The sequence below is a fragment of the Giraffa tippelskirchi genome, chromosome 9 (assembly GCF_054371585.1).
Source record: "Giraffa tippelskirchi isolate mGirTip1 chromosome 9, T2T-mGirTip1v1.2.pri, whole genome shotgun sequence".
NCBI classification, from domain to species: domain Eukaryota; kingdom Metazoa; phylum Chordata; class Mammalia; order Artiodactyla; family Giraffidae; genus Giraffa; species Giraffa tippelskirchi.
This window is the reverse complement of record NC_137283.1, coordinates 7,413,182-7,430,042: the sequence shown is the minus strand read 5'-3', so window position 1 is coordinate 7,430,042 and position 16,861 is coordinate 7,413,182. Positions and strand designations below refer to the sequence as shown.

Sequence of the window (16,861 nt, the reverse complement as noted above, 5' to 3'; positions counted from 1 at the left end):
AAACAACTTTCTTTTGCTATAATTTATATATCATAAAAGGAGAAGGCAATGGCACCCCACTCCAGTACTCTTGCCTGGAAAATCCATGGACGGAGGAGCCTGGTAGGCTACAGTCCATGGGGTCGCTGAGAGTCGGACACGACTGAGTGACTTCGCTTTCACTTTTCCCTTTCATGCATTGGAGAAGGAAATGGCAACCCACTCCAGTGTTCTTGCCTGGAGAATCCCAGGGACGGTGGAGCCTGGTGGGCTGCCGTCTGTGGGGTCGCACAGAGTCGGACACGACTGAAGTGACTTAGCAGTAGCATATATCATAATAAAATCCTTCCATTGCAAGTATACAATTCAAGTGTAGTACATCTACAATTTTCAGCCATTGCCATCATCCAGCGCTCCAAAATGATCCTCCGTGCGCATCTGTACTCTGTTCCTGTTTGCTTTTAATAAAATAACCACAGATATTTTTGTACAGAGGTTAATGTTAATTATATGTGTGTGCATAAGTAATGTAAGGTGTGACCTTCCCACAGATCAGGTGGAAAACAGATCAAAGATGACTGCTAAAATATTGTTCATATTTTTTATTTCAGTTTATCATGCCATCTACTTGGAAGAAATGGTTGCCTCAGAAGTTGCTCGAAAACTTGCGCTGGTGTTTAATATTCCTTTCCACCAAATTAACCAGGTTTACAGACAGGGTCCCACTGGTATTCACATTCTTGTTAGCGATCAGGTAACTGGCATGCCCTTTCTTCTTTTACACTGGTGTTTACTTTTGTATGTATTGCTGAAGAGCTGTAGGAGAACCCTGTGGCCTCTTTTGCCAGTACTCCTGAGTCACTTTCAGAGTTGGGAATCAAAATTGGGAGGAATTTATAACCAAGAGTTCAGGGGTCCTGGGTGGCAGGAGGAATACAGATTAAGGAGAACCGTGGGTCAGTTCCCACCATCTTTGAACTCTGACATCGGTCACTGGGAGACTCCAGGTTCCTGGGGCTTTGGCCCTTTTTATGTAAAAGTGAGGCTTTTTGAATGGGTTTTCCTTTTGTTTTCCTGTTTGGTGACTGATTTTAAAAAGCAGATTAGAAGGGCAGTTCTCCCCCATCCCGCGTTCCGTGAGAAGCAAGCAGTAACAGAAGTGTACCTGGCAGGAACTTTTTGTTAGCGTCTCTATCAGAGAGCCCGGTAGGGACTGCTCCCTGTGGGCCCACGGGTGACTGGCCAGATCGCGGGGACCCTCGTAAGTAAGTGGTCAACACAGGGCAGGCCGTACACTGGGTGTAGACCCTTGTTACCTCACACATCCTTCGTGAATTACTATATTGACTGTTGAGTCCTGTACTTGTGCAGCCATATATACGTTTTTATATTTTTCTTTCACTAATTTTTTCCTAATCAGTTAAGACAGTTGGATCTTAATTACACATCTGCTTTATCCTTCTAGATGGTTCAGAACTTTCAAGATGAGAGTTGTTTTTTATTCTCCACAGTAAAAGGTACTTTGCATGTGTATGTGTGTCTTGAAATGCTAGAATCATGAAAGATGGTGTGCCTGAAATCAGCTTTGCAAATGCTGGTTTTACCAATCTTAAGTTTGAAAAACGAATTGAGACACTGTCTAGTGAGAAACAGAAATTAGCAAATAAGAGGAGTCCGTCCTTCTGGATGCCTGGAGAAAAATCCCAGTCCATTCAGCCAGCATTTCACTGAGCCCCTCATGTCAAGACACATGCTGTCAGTGCTGGAAGTGGGGAGCGCAAGCCAGAAAAGGTCAACAGATGCACACAGATGACAGATACGGAGTTTAGCTGCCATGAAGGAAGGGGTTAAGTGTGGGCACTCGTGGACACACAGCTGTCAGGCTGTCTCTGAGGAGCAGCCCCCAGGCGGGGCAAGGCTGTCTGCAGAGGAAGGAGCTGGGCTGCTCTGGAGGCCTGCGGGCCTGTGGCTGCCGAGCAGGGGGAGGGCAAGCACAGCGGCAGCCAGGTCTGGGAGGCAGTGTAGTGGTGGCAGCTTAGATTTTATTTGAAATGCACTGCAAACTCAGTGATGTTGTTTGTAAACAAATAATGTGAGTAGGTTTGTCTTTTCTTCCACTCTTGCAACTCTGTAGAGACAGAGAAGGTGGGTGAAGTGGAGGCAGGAGGTATCATCTAGACCAGAGGTGATGGGGTTTGGACGGTGACAGACAGGGCCCTGCTGACCTCCACATGGGAGGGAGGAGCAGTTGTGACTCTTACAGGAGCAACTGCACAGGCGGTGGTCACAGTGGAGAGGGAGGTAGTGTTGAGAGCTCCTCCGACTCTCGTCCTTTGGGCCGTTGTGCGTGACTTGGGACAGACGGTCGCTGTGCGTGTCATCAGAGCAGTGGACAAGGCGGCAGCTGGACCTGGCAAGGTTTCCCATCTCTGCCTAGCAAGCTCAGAGGGCGAGCTGAACGTTATCACCCTAGTCTTAATCAGCGGTGGAAGAACAGTCTCAGAACTCTTTGTGTCAATCGGTCATTTAATAGTAAAAACTTTCAGAAGGAAAGGAGACCTGTGGACCGTTTGTGTGTGGCAGGTTTTAGTTTTTAAAAGCAGTACTTTTTAATGTAAACAACTTGATTAAATATGTCACAGAATTTGAGACCCATTAAAAAATAAGTTTGTGAAAAGCTGAGATTTCATTTTAGGACATGGAACTGTCAAGTTAATTATACACACTGGGGCTGGCAGGACATGGAACTGTCAAGTTAATTATACACACTGGGGCTGGCAGGAGATACCTGGGTTTCAGACGTAAGTTAAGCCTTCAGCGTGTCTTTGGTGATTCAAAGCCATAGAAATCCTTGAGGTTATGGAGGGAGAGAATGGGAAGAGCAGGCCCAGATGGGGCTCAAGAGACTTCCAATTAAAGGGTTAGTTTAATGTCAAGTTATTATGAGAAGAGACTCTAAGATCTAAATCCAGTCTTAGCAGGAAAGCTGCACGTCAAAGAGCAAGATGTCCTGTGTCACTTTTTTCTGGTAAGTTACTCAAGAGTAGCCCCGCCGAAGCCAGGGGCTGAGTCGAGGCCTTCACCCTGCTGGGCATCTCTCAGGCCATCGGGTTACCTGCAGGGGCTGTTTAGACTGTGGATTGACCCACTGTTGTTTTCTTTACACAGACACGTTAAGACTAGTACCCTTCTCTCAATTTTTCACTCTCAAAGCAATAGTGTTTAGTCTGCAAAACCGACACCGTCTATGACAAAGGTAGTTCATACAGCGTGTGGCTGCGTCCTGGGACGGCGTTGTGTGTTCTAGTGTTGGGCATCACAGGGTGCCCCCTCCCGTCTCAGTGTCCTGTTTTTAGACGTTTGTCTTTATGAAAAATTTCATTTGTTCCTTGATGAATGCCTGTGCTGCTTCTCGCCATCTCCTGAGAAGCACTAGGCCAGCAGGCAAAGCTAGTGATTATTAATTATTCCAGAGAAGGTGGGTATAAGCAGCCAGTTTATTCTATGGTCTCTGCTCTGTGCTCAGATAAGGGGCAGAGGGCACGAGGACATGATGTTTTAGGGAGGAGGGGCTGGAGCAGGTTCATCAGCGTTTTCTTCTCTACGATACTTCAAGGTTCCCTCTGAACTGGGGTAGGAGGCTGTAGGGTGAGAGAAGCATTTAATGTTTTCAATTTAAGTCTTTTTTTTTTTTTTAGTGAGTTAAGCTTTTTTTTAATCAAAGGATACTTGCTTTACAATATTGGTTTCATTTCTGCCATACATCAGTGTGAATTAGCTCAATTTAGTCTTGATTCTCCAGCCTGGTTAAGAAACAAAGAGCATTAATGTCCCTTCCTTTTTCCACAGCTGAAAATGGTGGCGGTGTCCACATCATTCTGAAGTGACATCTTCTGTAGTCTGAACTCTATTCAGCACCAAATAAAAGTCACGCTTAAAAGTGTGTGAAGACTGAATCCAAGAAGTCTTGGGATTGGATTTTACCGTATGAAATGTTTCATATTGAAAACATAGGATGACCTTCCTCATGAGCTGGACGAGAGGCGCATCTGCTCCGCGTCCCCGCCAGGAGAGAGCACGGGGCCCCGCGCAGGTAGGCCGCCTGCTTCTCCGCCGAGAGGCCAGTCACACAGGTCCAGAAGCAGCCTTTGCTGTCTTTTTACACTGTATGCGGTTTGGAAATGAATGTAAAGACGTACTGTGGGCATTTACATTTCTGGGCCAGTGTGGTGTCTGTAACCTGGACCTTATGCTGACCTGGGGGGGGGGGACGGGCCGCCGCGGACACGGGCTGATCGGTGGTCAGGGGCGCGGCACCGCGCCGCCTCAGAAAAATCATGTGCCGTGACCATGCCGGATCGGGGAGGAGCCAAGCCAGGAAGACGGGCTTGAAGCAAACTGCATTATCAAGAGTACCTTGGTGAGAGGATCAGTGTAAATCCTAATAGGTACAAAGACTTTTGTGTTTTTGCTTTGTCACAGATTTATTGAAAACCTTTTTTCTTCTGCTTCCGTTTTTAGCGTTTGGCTCTGGCTTTCATGTTTGAATCCCCAATGCCTTCTAAACTCATGTGGTTTTCTTTCCCCGTTTTCTGTCTCCAACCACTTAGCAACCGCCTCCCCCCCCCCACCCCCCTTCCTGGTTAAACATTTTTAAAGCCCTGTCCCGGACATTGGAAATACACCTAAGCAGGAGAAACCTGGGTGACAGTTCGTAACTTGGTGTTAAGGGGTCTTCATTATCAGGAGTTGAAATTATTCTTGAACACTAGGACATCACAAACACTATCTTGCATGATCAAAATTCCTTCTCAAATACTGAGCTTTAGTACAATCATGGGTAATATTCTGGTGATTATTTAGGGACTTTTATACACCACATAATAGCTTCTTTTTCTATAAAAAGAGTGCCTCTTTCACAAAACCAAATGCTTGTCGGCCAGTATACTTTTCAAAGGGAATCACTGTTTTTGCAATTTTTTCTACTGTCTTTCTCTCTTCCCTTCACCCAAAGCCTTCCCAAAATTCATCAGCAAGCATTTGAGGCCTGTGGTGTACTAGACACAATTAAAAAACACTTTGACTGACTGCATTTTAATTATACCATCTCTGTCCATTTACCCAGTGTCGTGGTTTTGAGTGTTTTATTTGATGCTTGAGTTTGAAATCTCTCCCAAAAGACAAAACTACTCCAGTGGGTAAAAGCTTTGTATTTTGTTTTATTCATAAAGGGGGTTATTTGATATTAAAAAAAAAGTACTGTCTTGAAATATTTCATCTTTGGCCTGAAAATAGCCCTCACTCGTACAGATCCCAGGCTGGAGCGCTTTCCTTTCTGTCATTTTCCCTTTGTTTTCCTACGACCACATGCTTCTGTACCAATCACCTGGGAAAGACGTGAGCTCTCTCTCCATTGTTTGTTTTAGAGTTTCGCTTGTCTATTTAGCATTCCTTTTTGAGTCTCAAGATTTATGGAACAATAAATGTCATTTAATGCTGTGTGCTATTTTGAATTCATCAGGTTTTTACAAGTGGGGTTAACACGAAAGCTCGTCAAACTTGAAATTACACCAAGCAGCATTGAACATTAGTCTGTCCCAGTGAAACAGGTTAAATTATGGCACCAGCAAATTTGCTACTTTGTTTTTTTTAATAGTAGGATGTACACATTTCAGTATAATAAATGTTTTCCGATTGTTTTTACAAATGTGTGTCTCATTTAAAATCCAAGTTCCTGCCAGTGTCACTTCATGTCAGAGAATCAAGGGTTCACTGTGCGCGTGCTGAGTACACACCAGTCCAGATGGCATTAGAAGAGTTGGTGGGGGTGTGTTTTCCTTTCAGTTTGCTGTTTTCTCAAAGCAAATGCAACTGAGGCCAGGCCATCCAGTGACTGTCCCACACTTTAAAGAGGAAGCGAACCTGATCCCCTTAACAGAGGTCCTGCTGTTGTGTAATTGCAGTCCTGACATTCAGCCTGAGTCCAATAGCTGTGAGCTGGTGTGTCCAAGCTCAAGAGAATGTATAGAAGGTCCTGGTCATTTAAATTTTTAAAACGGAAACTATACTCACAGCTTTCTGCAGCACCCATTTTCCCCATACACAGTGATGTAAATGTATATTTAAATAACTGCTATGGTATACACACAATTTCTAGATCAGGAGATACTAGAGTACATAATAAGGCTGCAAAATCACCAGGACTAATGCTTTTTCTGATAATCCTCTTACTTGATTTATCTATCTGCCTTCTCTCCCCAGAATGCAACTGAGGTCTTGTATCCTAAATGATTCTAAAACTTTTCACCTAATAGAACCCTGACTCTGTTAGAACTATTGCTGGTCATGGGGAAATTTCTGTTTCGCTGTTTCTCTTTAGCTTCTCAGGAGCTCTGGGCTTTTAAGTTTGGTTGCTAAGAAGGGTTAGCACAGAGATTCAGTCACAAGTCTGGACAGCCCAGAGTAGAAACCAGATCACCTTATCAGATTCCAGATAACATTAGAATGCCTGAGTTTGGAAAATGGTTTTGGTCAGATATGTCTGCCACAAGATAAGAGCAATAAAACCCTCTGACTTAAGCACTGCAGTGGTTTATTCATTTTTATATAAGTCTCAAAGGTGCCAACACTTTACTGAGCTGAGTTTTAAGTGTGTAAAATTTTTGAATAGTTCTGGTGTAACTTGGATTTCTAAGACTTAAAATAAACTTGGGGAAAAAATCACACCCAATCTACATGCATCCATTATTTTTAACTGATTATAGTACAGATAACTTGAGCCCTAAATTCTTCTTCTGTAAGATCCCCCCGATTCTGTGAGATGACGGGATCAGCTCTGTAACAGAAACACCGCTGCCCCAGAGCTGACAATCTCTAATCAGGCCGCACAAGTCCGAGCTGCTTCCGTTCAGTCTCTGTCCCCAGGCTGACAGAAAGGGGGAGACCCTGCTCCACCCTTTCTAGAGTCCTCGTTCTTTGGTGTCCCATGGAAACCTATTACCTTGCCTTCCAAGTAAGTCTCCAAATAGAAAACTGTCAGGCATTGTAAATTTGCAGTATAGTTACTTCAGCAAAGTTGCTATTTTAACCTTCAAAGTGGAAAAGTCCTGCTAATCAAAATGGAATCGTGAATAAAGGTCATTGGCTTAAGTCTCAGGTAGAAAATCAACAGCTTATTTTTCTGCGCAATTTGTGCTAACACTGATGGTCTGTCTGAGGAGTGCTGACCAGGCTGAGGGTGGGCATTGTGTACCTAGGGCAGCAGCACCTCTTCAGAGATCCAGGTTTCCTGCATGGTCCTGGCTGCACGAAGACCATCCCTGCTCTTTGTTAAGCGACACAAGGCTTTGAATTGATTGCATCACAGCAGAACAAAGGTAACAACTATCGCCAGAATTACCGCGGTCCCTGCACAAGTCTTTTACCTGTAAAGGCCCTTCTCACTGGAGAATCAACAGAGCTGGGCGATGGTGGAGCGCGTCAGAAAGAGTCCTCTGGAGGGAGGGCCGCCGGGGGCCGCCGGGGCCGCCGTCAGAGGATGACGCAGCACCTGCAGAGCCGCTGCCCACCCCCTCCCACGGCCGTCGGCGGGGTGACGGGAGCGAAGTAGGCGTGGACTTTGACGTGAGGGAGCTGCGCCTGCGAGTGAACAGGAGAAGTGCAGTCATCGTCAGACCTGTCGTAGTAGGAGAACTACCCACGGGGAACTACCCACGTAATTCCAGAGAAGCCCACAGGTCTCCATATAGAACCTAGCTCAGCCTCCCGTTAGGTGTGCGCTAAAGCTGCTCCTGCTTCATCCCCCCGAAAGCAGCACCTTCTGAAGAGGCGGTCCCCGTCCCTGTGTGCAAACCAAGCAGGCCTGCTGAGGGGTCTCCGTGCAGAGCTCCCTGAACTTCTAAGCATATTCAAGAGCAAGAGCGACCCAGGTAGGCCACCCGGGGAAAGGGCGCCACCGTCATGAAGGCTCTTCCCCTGGAAATGAGCAAAGGTCAAGCCTACGGATAACGCCTTCACTGCTGCTGCCCAGACCCATTCTAGAAGCTGAATCTTCCAGGCTGGACGCTAATAAGGAGACTCTGAAGAAGTCTAAGGAGGTAGTTGGCGTAACTCGGCCCCAGACAGAACGGAGGAAATGGACGCTGCGCTGCTGCTTTGTGTCTGTTGTCGCCTGAGCCGCTCTGCCGGGCGTGGCAGCGGCCCCACGCTTACCCGCATTCGCTTGATGCCGGCACGGGTGACCTGCTGGCAGTCGTAGAGCTCCAGGCGCTCCAGGCCACGGCAGTGCTCCAGGTGTTCCAGAGCCACGTCGGTGATGAGCAGGCAGTTGTCCAGCTCCAGCACCCGCAGCCTCTCGTGGCCGCAGGGGCTGTTGCTCAGGTGCAGGATGCCGTCGTCTGTGATGAGCTCGCAGTGGGACAGGCTCTGGAAGGAGGGGAGGCGCGGTGTCTGCAGGAACCCCGGCTCGGGGAGGAGGGAGGCTGGGCCTGTGGGCAGCGGCTTCTCTCATCGTCCCCCCCGGGGCAGGGATGGAACCGACACTGCAGGGGACGGTCCGCGCCGAGAGGACCCTGAACTCACCTCTTCCCGCAAACAGCGAGTCTACAGCTACACAGGGACCAGCTGCCTCCGGAAAAAAACACAAAAACCAGCTGGCCAACTTCTCCACGTTGGGCAGCGGAGAGAAGCCGGTGGAAGTGGGCAGGGGAGGCCACGGTCTGTCATGAACCCCACCCCTGAGGGCAGAGACCCCCGTCAGGAGGGAACTCAAAACCTGGAGTTTCTCACTGAGGGGGAAAGGGCTGAACCCCAGACTGGGCACCAGTGTCTCCCAGAGGGGAGGTCTGACAGCTGCCTGGTGCCCCAGTCTTTGGATACAGGATGCTCCTTGCTCACCTGACCCTGATGGCCGAAGGGGGCTTGTATTCCCGGGTCCCATGGGACTTCTAACATGAGAAGAGGTTCTCAGCAGACTACCACCCCCAGGCACTTTCCAGACAGCAGGCGGAAACACCCCGTCTTTCTGGGCAAGAGGCCTGTGTGCTTGCCCTGGAGTGACCGGGCAGCCTTCAGGTCAGGCGCCAGCAAGAGGCCCCCAGACAGGAGTTTACACCCTCCTCTGGCAAAGTACCACACAGAGGTCACGGAGCTGAACAACACCCCTGAACTGAAAAATACAGCAGAGAATTTCAAGAGCAGACTGGATGAAGTAGATAAAAGGATCGGTGACTTGAGAAACTGGGAGTGAAAATCACCCAATCAGAGCAGCAGAAAGGAAACCATAAAGACAGTCTAACGGACTTACAGGACAGCAGCAAGTGGACTAACATTCTCATCATAAGGGATTATAGTTATAATGTGAAACGTTAAAGAATCTTAAAAGCAGCAAGAGAAAAACAACTTGTTATGTGCAAGGGAATTCCCATAAGACTATCAGCAGAGTTTTCAGGAGAAATTTTGCAGGCAGGCCTGAATGGAGGGGCACAATATAAATGCTGAAAGAAAGAGGTAAAAAATTCCAACCAAGAATACCAGCAAGGTTATCATTTGGAATTGGAGGAGAGATGGGAATTCCCTGGTGGTCCAGCACTGATCAGGACTCAGGGCTTTCACTGCCAGGGCCCAGGTTCCATCCCTGGTTGGAGAACCAAGATGCTTCGAGCCACACAGCACGTGCCACACACACACGAGCCACCTTACAGCAAGTGTTACAAGGACTCTGTGAAGCTAAAAAGGGCACCACTTAGTAACAACATGTATGAGAGCATAAATCTCACTGGTAAGGGCTATGAAAAATCAGGGTGAAAACTAAAACTCTGTAGTATCAAAGTAATACAGCCTTTATTGGCTGTAATTCTTCATTCTTTAATAGCTAAAATTCCTGGATAGCTTCTAGGAGCAATGAGCTGCATTAATATTTTTTAGAAGTCCAAAAAACTGGCTCTGGTCCTAAGCGGAAACCAGCCCCCCAGTATCACTAAAGCCTACTGATGACATACCCTGCAGGCTGCGAACTGAAGGGACGAGGAGGGTCCTGAACCTCTGCATGAACTCCTGACTGCATGAACTCACATTAACTCCTCTGGGTTCTTCTGAATCTGGAGTTCCCCTTGTTTGCAAGTTTCCCTTTCAGACAGCCTTCTAGATTTAGGTCTTCTGAGAGGACAAGGCCTGTCCTCCCGAGGACCACAGAGCAGTTCCTTGAAGGGAGGAGGGGGGTGTGTACACACACTTGCCTCATTCATATGAAAAATGAGAAGGACAACCTGGGAACTGAAGTTCAGCAAATGAGGTGTGACCGTCACCTGCTAAGGGCGGGTGGTCACGTCCCTCATTGCTTCCTGCTTGCACATCTTTCGTGAAAGATAAAAACCAGGTTTCACAATTCTGAATCTGGAACTTAGCCCCACCAGCACTGGCTGCTCTCAGCTTCGGGGCTGGGGGAGGGCTCCCTGGGGTGGAAGGAGAGCAGGGCCGGCCCCTCCCCAGGGAGGTGGGCACCAGCTGGGGACCCACACCACCCGCCCTGCCCCTCACCCTCGACTCCACCTGGGGGCCCAGAGGCGTGGCTACCATGTCCGCCCTCAAAGCAGGGAAGCCCCTGGAGGATCCCTTCATAGGCATCCAAACACATCCTTCCTGCCCTGCAGTTTCCGGGTTAGCGTAACGCCACCTCCCCTGATGAATGATCCTGTCCCTCTCCAGAGCCTAGAACAACGTCTGGCGGAAGCGCTCCTCCTGCAAGACGTGCCTGTAGCTAAATCTGGATTTCAGCTCACCTGTCTCCCTGCTCTTCTAATAATCCTCCACGCTTTTTTATCTTTTTCTTTATTTGAGGCCCTGATTTTGGGTTTTTCTTATAGTGTCTTTTACTCTTAAGTCCTCTTTCTGGGAGTTGCTTGTATGAATACAGGGGAAAAGAGAGAAGATTTCCGTCACTAGAATCCCCGCTGGGGACAACAGTATTTGAATAACATTTCCTGCTGGAGTGGAGCCTGCGCTCCAGGAGCTGGGGAGCTGGTGGGAGTCCAAGACCATGGTATCTCAGGATCGGGGAAGGGCAGAGAGCCCTTGGGCAACAGAGGGGGAGGAGGTTAAACCAGAAGGAAGGGCGGGGCTCCTACCCTTCCTCACACCTTGGGGACAAGGGGCGGAGAAATCCCATCTGAGGAGCAGATTCTATCAATTAGAAAACCAGATCACAACCAATTTGGGAGTGAAGACACAAGAATTACAAAATTGTCTGCAGATACAGTAGAGGGAAACCGTTTCGTCAGAAAACCTGGAAACAGGTAGGTCCTGACTAGCTCTGAAATCTGACCCCAAACTCCAAAAGCCAGTCCCAGAGCCGTCCAAAGCCTAGCACACTTGTGCCTGGGGGAGAAGAACCCAGGAGAAAGGTGGAAATAAGGGGAATTGGGGGCGAGCAGGGAGAGGAGCTCAGGCCGGACGGGGCTTGGACGACACTATAAAACCCCAGCCCCTGCCGCCAGAGCGGGGTCAAGGCAGACAGAGGGAGCTGGCTAAGGACATCTCAGGACGGGGGGTGGACCAGAGCCCAGGGAAACCTTACCATCGGGGCAGCTGTGCAAATTTGGGCACGTCTCTGAAGTGCTCCGTACCTCAGCTTCCTTGCTGATAAAACGGGGTGTCCACAATGCCCGCATGGCAGGGCTGTTGGGATCGAGTCTGGGTATCTGGGGGAGCAGGCGGCCGAGTTCACACAACTCGCTGGGCAAACGGGGACTCCAGGCCCCGCAGCGGATGGAACACGCGTGCGAGGTCAGCGTGCCTGAGCGCAACTCTCTTCGCCGCTCATTCTGGATCTTTCGGTATACTCACTAATCCCCCTCCGCATAGGTACATGACCCCAGGATGGCCTCGTATTAACCATGTTCTCACTCTGACAGGTCGAACAAGAATTTGTGTAAGGACCTGGGTCCCTGTATTAGGTCCATATCCAAAAATGAAAACAGTAACATGTAGATACTCTACCTCCCAAGTTAGCCCAACTCACAGACCCTTGAAACCAAGGATGACGACACCCTTCCCGCCAGGAAGGTTCTTGCTGTAGTGGGGCAGGGTGGTGGGGGGTCTTTCATCCCTGAGAGCTAAGTCCACCACCAAGAGCTGACTCACCAGGGCTTGCAGCTTAGGACAGTGAATGGAGAGCTGGGTGAGCGTGCGGTCGGTTATCTGCAGAAAAACATGCTGCGTCAGTGTGGCTTCTACACCAGAGCTTCATACCTGACCCTGCTTCTCCTGAACGCAAGGACCAGAAGGTGCAAAAGAGAATTAAAAACTCATCATCTCAAGCACACGCGGGCTGGGAGCTCCTCTCCTCACCAGCAACCCCAAATCTGGCTTACTCCCCGAGTTGCGAAGCTGTTCTCGTCTTTACCCTGGAGCCCCAGGGGGGACAAGGCACAAAAAGGGGCAAGGGGGTCCCCAGGATTCTTCTCTGTGCAGTCACCTCATCACTGGGCATGCAAGCTTTTTTCTCCCAGAAATTATGTGAAATGAGGGTTTTTTGGTTTTTTAAGTTAGGCAAAAGATGGCGCTATCCTGAACTCAGCTCTGATGACAGAACAGCCCAGAGTTTACACATCGCCCTGACACCTGTGCTGGGGCAAGGAGGATCCAGACCAGAGCGTGCCAGCATCTCTGGTTACACCTGTCTGTCCGTGGGGCGCCCTGCAGGGCTGTCAGGGGTGCACTCACCAGGATGCATTCTTCAAGATCCATTTTCTCCAGATCGTGGCAATTCTGCAAGAGTTCACGAGAGCCCATGAGACACCCCCTGTTCCCAAAGTGACCCAGTGAGCCGACGCTTCTGAGCAGGCTCCCTCGGAATCATAGTCACGTGGAAGTGGGCATTGGGGGCGGCCGCGTGTCCTTTTCTCATCCTGAAAAGGCAGTGTCTACACCTTCCTGGAGGCTCACAGGTCTCAGCGTGTAGATTTTAGCCACACCCACAGTGTGGCTGGTGGGGGATGTGACAGGAGGCAGAGTCAGCAGCAGCCCCAGGAGGACAGCGGCTCTGGGCGGTAGGGGAGTGTGGAGAGGGGGGCAGAGGCAGAGCCCGCCACAGCTGAGGGACGCTGCTGAGAGGCCGAGTCGGGGTCTGTGAGGAAGGGCATCTCCGGCAGGGAGGAGGCTGCTCCCACTGTGGCCCCCCCTGACAAAGTGAGAGTGAGGGCCACATACTCCTGGTATAGGACCCCCTTAGCTTCCTGGCCCGAGGAAGAAAATACAGAGCACACCCCCTACCCCCACCAGGACGCTCTTCTACTTGGGGCCTGTCATTTCTGAAGGTCATTTCTTGAACCCTCCAAGTCACTTTGGAGGGAGATGAATGAGGGGTTGGCTTGGTTTGGTAACAGCTGTCTTACCCGAGCTAGAAGCGTAAAGCCCGCATCAGTCAGATGGGAACATCGGGCGGCCTCCAAGATCCTGGGACGCGGAGTGCAGGGGAGACAAAGGAGCAGCTGGTTAGCACGGAAAAGGAGAGCCTGCTTTATAGTGCTGAGTTCATTCCACTCGGACACAAAACTGAGGCGTAGGGAGTCCCCCCAAAGCCCCACCCCACACAGGTCAGTAAATACAGGGATCTTCCCACAATACTAGCACACGCTTACTCGTTCTTAGGTATTATTCCAGCATGTATGGGCTTCTGAACAATTAAAATGTATTTTCACTGTCCCTCTGCTCCCATCAGATCACTCACATGTCAAAGTAATAAGAGAACGAGGCCAAACAGGTGGGCATCAGAGTGATGTGCGTCAGGAAATCCAGACTCAGGTTCCCTGGTGCTGGACAGTGTGATGCCCTCCACACAGCCCCAGATGCACCAGCTCACGCACTGTCTCATCCCAATCCATCTGACAAAAGCCAACGACTCAACCGCCGCCTCCGCCACCCCCTATTCCACCAGCTGCCAGGCCTTTCTCCTCCTGCAAGAAGCCCTCCCGGTCAGCCCCAGGCCCTGAGGGGCAAAGCCGAAAGCGCAGTGCACTCACTGGAGTCTGGGGCAGTTCAAGGCCAGGGCTGTCAGGGAGGCGTCGGTGAGGCTGCCACAGCCAGACAGGCAGAGCGCCTGCAGCCGCGGGCAGCCCCGGCACAGCTGCACCACGCCGTCGTCCGTGACGCGCTGCGGGAGCCAAGCAGACAGACAGGAGGCTCAAGGACAGACTCGGAGCCTCCCGTCGGCCAACTGGCCGGGGTGACCCATGACTTAATGTTTCATCTTGATAATGTAGTCAAAATAAGGTTAAGCACAGAGAAGACAGGTATTTATGTTCTCTGCACAGCTTTAAAATATTCAAGCATTACTAACAGTAAAACTTTTAAATTCTATTTCCTACTCAGAGTCTTTTTCCAGGAAAAATTCATAAACTTGAGTTAAAAATAGGTTTAATAAAGAGCTCATGGGATTTGCCTAAGTGACATTAATTTTTGGTTGGATTTCTACAGATTAATGCTAATTAAAAGATATCTATTGTATAAATCATATATGTGACTATTTATAATACTTCCTGAAGTGGTTTAGAAAATAACAAAATTAAGTAAATCTCTAAATTATTGATAAATGGCTTAGAATTCTATGAATTTGGCTATAAAGATTCAAATTAATATCTTTATTTAAATACACTAATTTCTGCAGCAATAAACATGTATATTTAGGTCAGACTTCAAGTCCCCTGCCAGTGCTATCCTACATGCAATTCAAGGTACTGTTTCTGAATGGCGCTGTCTCCTACGGTCAGTATTTCCTCATAAGCTAGTTTCTGCTTTATCTCCCATCAGTAGGGACTTTAAAGATTTATGATTCACTCACTAAATGCCAAATACAAGGGATTTCATTTAATTTTCTCAAAAATGACATTCTCCTTGAGAAACCCAGCTGGCTGCAGCAAGTACCTTCTTCAATTCTCAATTATCGACAACAGTGAAAAATACCAATCATCTTTCACAGGCTGATCAGGCACTGATGCAAATCACACCTCACCCTTTACTCTTCAAACCTGTCATTTTCTTTTATCCACTGAGGCAGCATGGGAGGTGCCATCACTCCCAGTTTATAAGTGAAGGTACGACACTGAGCCTCCCCAGGGACTCTTCAGCTTAGTGACTAGGTCACCGCATCCTTGGTGTCAACAAATAAATCAAGACTCTAATCTCTGCTATTTTTAGGGGAAATGTTCATGGCTCTGCATTGGCCTTTTTGTTTAGATTGCTGTTCTTTCATCTGTGGGAAGCGGTGGGTCACAGAGGGACACGGGGTGTGAGATCAGGGAGCGGCAATCCCCCACCCCCCACCCCCGGCCTGGAGGGAGCGCACGGGGAAGGCATGTTACTCACGGAGCAGGACTGCAGATTGAGGCTCACGAGCTCGTGGCAGTAATTCTGAATGTGCTTCAGAGCTTCGTCTTCTAGCTGCATGAACGGAGAGAACAGAAGAGATGGAGCCAGCTGAGGGGACAGTGGGGCCCCGGCTCCCTAGTGACGGGCGCGTCCAACAAGCCCGGCCGTGAGGCCCCGGTACCTGCGTGCACCCCCTCAGCAGCAGGGCCCGCAGGCCGCGGCAGCCGCGCACCAGCGCCTCAACGCCGTCCTTGGTGATCTGGTCACACCACGACAGGTTCAGGTACTCCAGGTGCCGGCAGCCCTCGCTGCGAGAACAGGAAAGAGAGCCACACCTGTGCAGTCCACCCCATGGAGAGTTCAGGCACAACTCTGGGCTCAGTGACCCACAAACAGCTCCCGGGAGAGAGACCTCCGTGACCCAAGCCGCCCACTTCCTGCTCCAGGGGGACCATGAGGAAGGTTTCAAACACCAGGATGCTCGGAGCCTTGGGTGTTGCTCGTGACCACCACCGACAGGCACTCTTACCTGATCCCCTTTAAGGAGCTGTTTGTAATGGACACGCAGGAGGTCAGATCCAGATGTTTCAGCTTGGAACAGAATCGGCTAAGGCTGTAACACGTGCTGAAAAGGGACGGGCACACTAAAGGTGTTTTCAACCACCTTTCTCTCCCCTCACTCTCCCATGGCCTATCAGTCACCAAAGTGATTTCTGCTACTTACCTGTCAGTGATTTTTGTGCACCCATTGAGGTTTAAATGTTCAATGTTTCGGCAGTTCTGTGCAAAGGTCCTAAAATGAGAAAACATTTTTAAAACTCCCTGCAAGTTGCAGCCACCAGAGGGCATGTGGAACCATTCACGTTGAGAACAATGCTCTTCAAAGGTTTAATTTATGGTGGAAAGGACATTTACATGAGGTCTACTCTCTTAACAAGTTTCTAAGTGTGTAATATGTAACTGCTGACTATAGCTACCAGCGTCCTTCAAATTCTGATGGTTGCAGGAAGCAGCTGAGGCTCTTGTCACTGCAGAAGTCTGCTGGTGGATTGAGGCAGACTGCTCGGCAGTCAGCATTTCTAAGAAGTTCCCAAGTAATGCCAGTGCTGCTGCTCTGGGGACACCCCTTGGAGAGGCAAAGCCCTAGACAGACTGCGTATCAGCTGGAACTTTTCTGCACTCAGATTCTGGCGGTTACCTGAGAGCAGAGGTCTGGCTCCCTGTTCTCATCTACAGAAAAATCCGTTGGCAGCAACTGAAGCAGGTCGGGTCCCTCCTGTGTTGTGCTGTCAGCACTTCCCTGGGCTCTTCCGGGGAAACCATCTCTGGCCACTGATGGGGTCAGTAACTGGTCAGCATCAAGACCCATCCTTTACCAGTGAGGACACTGAGTCATGAAGGGTGATGACCTCAATGATCTGGGGGCTGGCAGCATGGCCAGAGGCAGAGACTTAAACATCCCTTACTGGCCCTTAGTCCTGAACATATACAGCAAGGTCCTGCTTCCATCTGCGTTTTC

The 16,861-nt window shown here is 49.4% G+C and overlaps 2 protein-coding genes across 21 annotated transcripts in view; one reads left to right on the top strand and one right to left on the bottom strand.

The window, feature by feature from the left end:
- UBP1 (upstream binding protein 1) overlaps nucleotides 1-5,686 on the top strand; it is a 64,226-nt gene extending 58,540 nt beyond the window's left edge. For all 6 annotated transcript variants that reach the window (XM_081527112.1, XM_081527108.1, XM_081527106.1 and 3 more), the window contains 3 exons: nucleotides 591-733; nucleotides 1,445-1,496; nucleotides 3,829-5,686. In XM_081527112.1, coding sequence (XP_081383238.1) covers nucleotides 591-733; nucleotides 1,445-1,496; nucleotides 3,829-3,866 — 233 coding nt within the window. In that variant the 3' untranslated portion in view covers nucleotides 3,867-5,686. The remainder of the gene's footprint in view (nucleotides 1-590; nucleotides 734-1,444; nucleotides 1,497-3,828) is intronic.
- The window catches only part of FBXL2 (F-box and leucine rich repeat protein 2), a 91,813-nt gene that overhangs the window by 14,171 nt on the left and 60,781 nt on the right, over nucleotides 1-16,861 (bottom strand). For 2 of the 15 annotated variants that reach the window (XM_081527120.1, XM_081527121.1), the window contains 10 exons: nucleotides 16,067-16,135; nucleotides 15,872-15,986; nucleotides 15,524-15,650; nucleotides 15,340-15,414; nucleotides 13,998-14,128; nucleotides 13,371-13,431; nucleotides 12,700-12,744; nucleotides 12,118-12,174; nucleotides 8,191-8,403; nucleotides 5,611-7,617 (listed from right to left, as the gene is read on the bottom strand). In XM_081527120.1, the coding sequence (XP_081383246.1) occupies nucleotides 7,510-7,617; nucleotides 8,191-8,403; nucleotides 12,118-12,174; nucleotides 12,700-12,744; nucleotides 13,371-13,431; nucleotides 13,998-14,128; nucleotides 15,340-15,414; nucleotides 15,524-15,650; nucleotides 15,872-15,986; nucleotides 16,067-16,091 (957 nt within the window). In that variant the 5' untranslated portion in view covers nucleotides 16,092-16,135 and the 3' untranslated portion in view covers nucleotides 5,611-7,509. Of the gene's footprint in view, nucleotides 1-3,457; nucleotides 3,621-5,610; nucleotides 7,618-8,190; nucleotides 8,404-8,559; nucleotides 8,602-9,977; nucleotides 9,986-10,943; nucleotides 11,882-12,023; nucleotides 12,175-12,699; nucleotides 12,745-13,370; nucleotides 13,432-13,997; nucleotides 14,129-15,339; nucleotides 15,415-15,523; nucleotides 15,651-15,871; nucleotides 15,987-16,066; nucleotides 16,136-16,861 lie in introns of those variants that run through there. The other 13 variants (XM_081527116.1, XM_081527119.1, XR_014064580.1 and 10 more) reach the window with 12 other exon arrangements.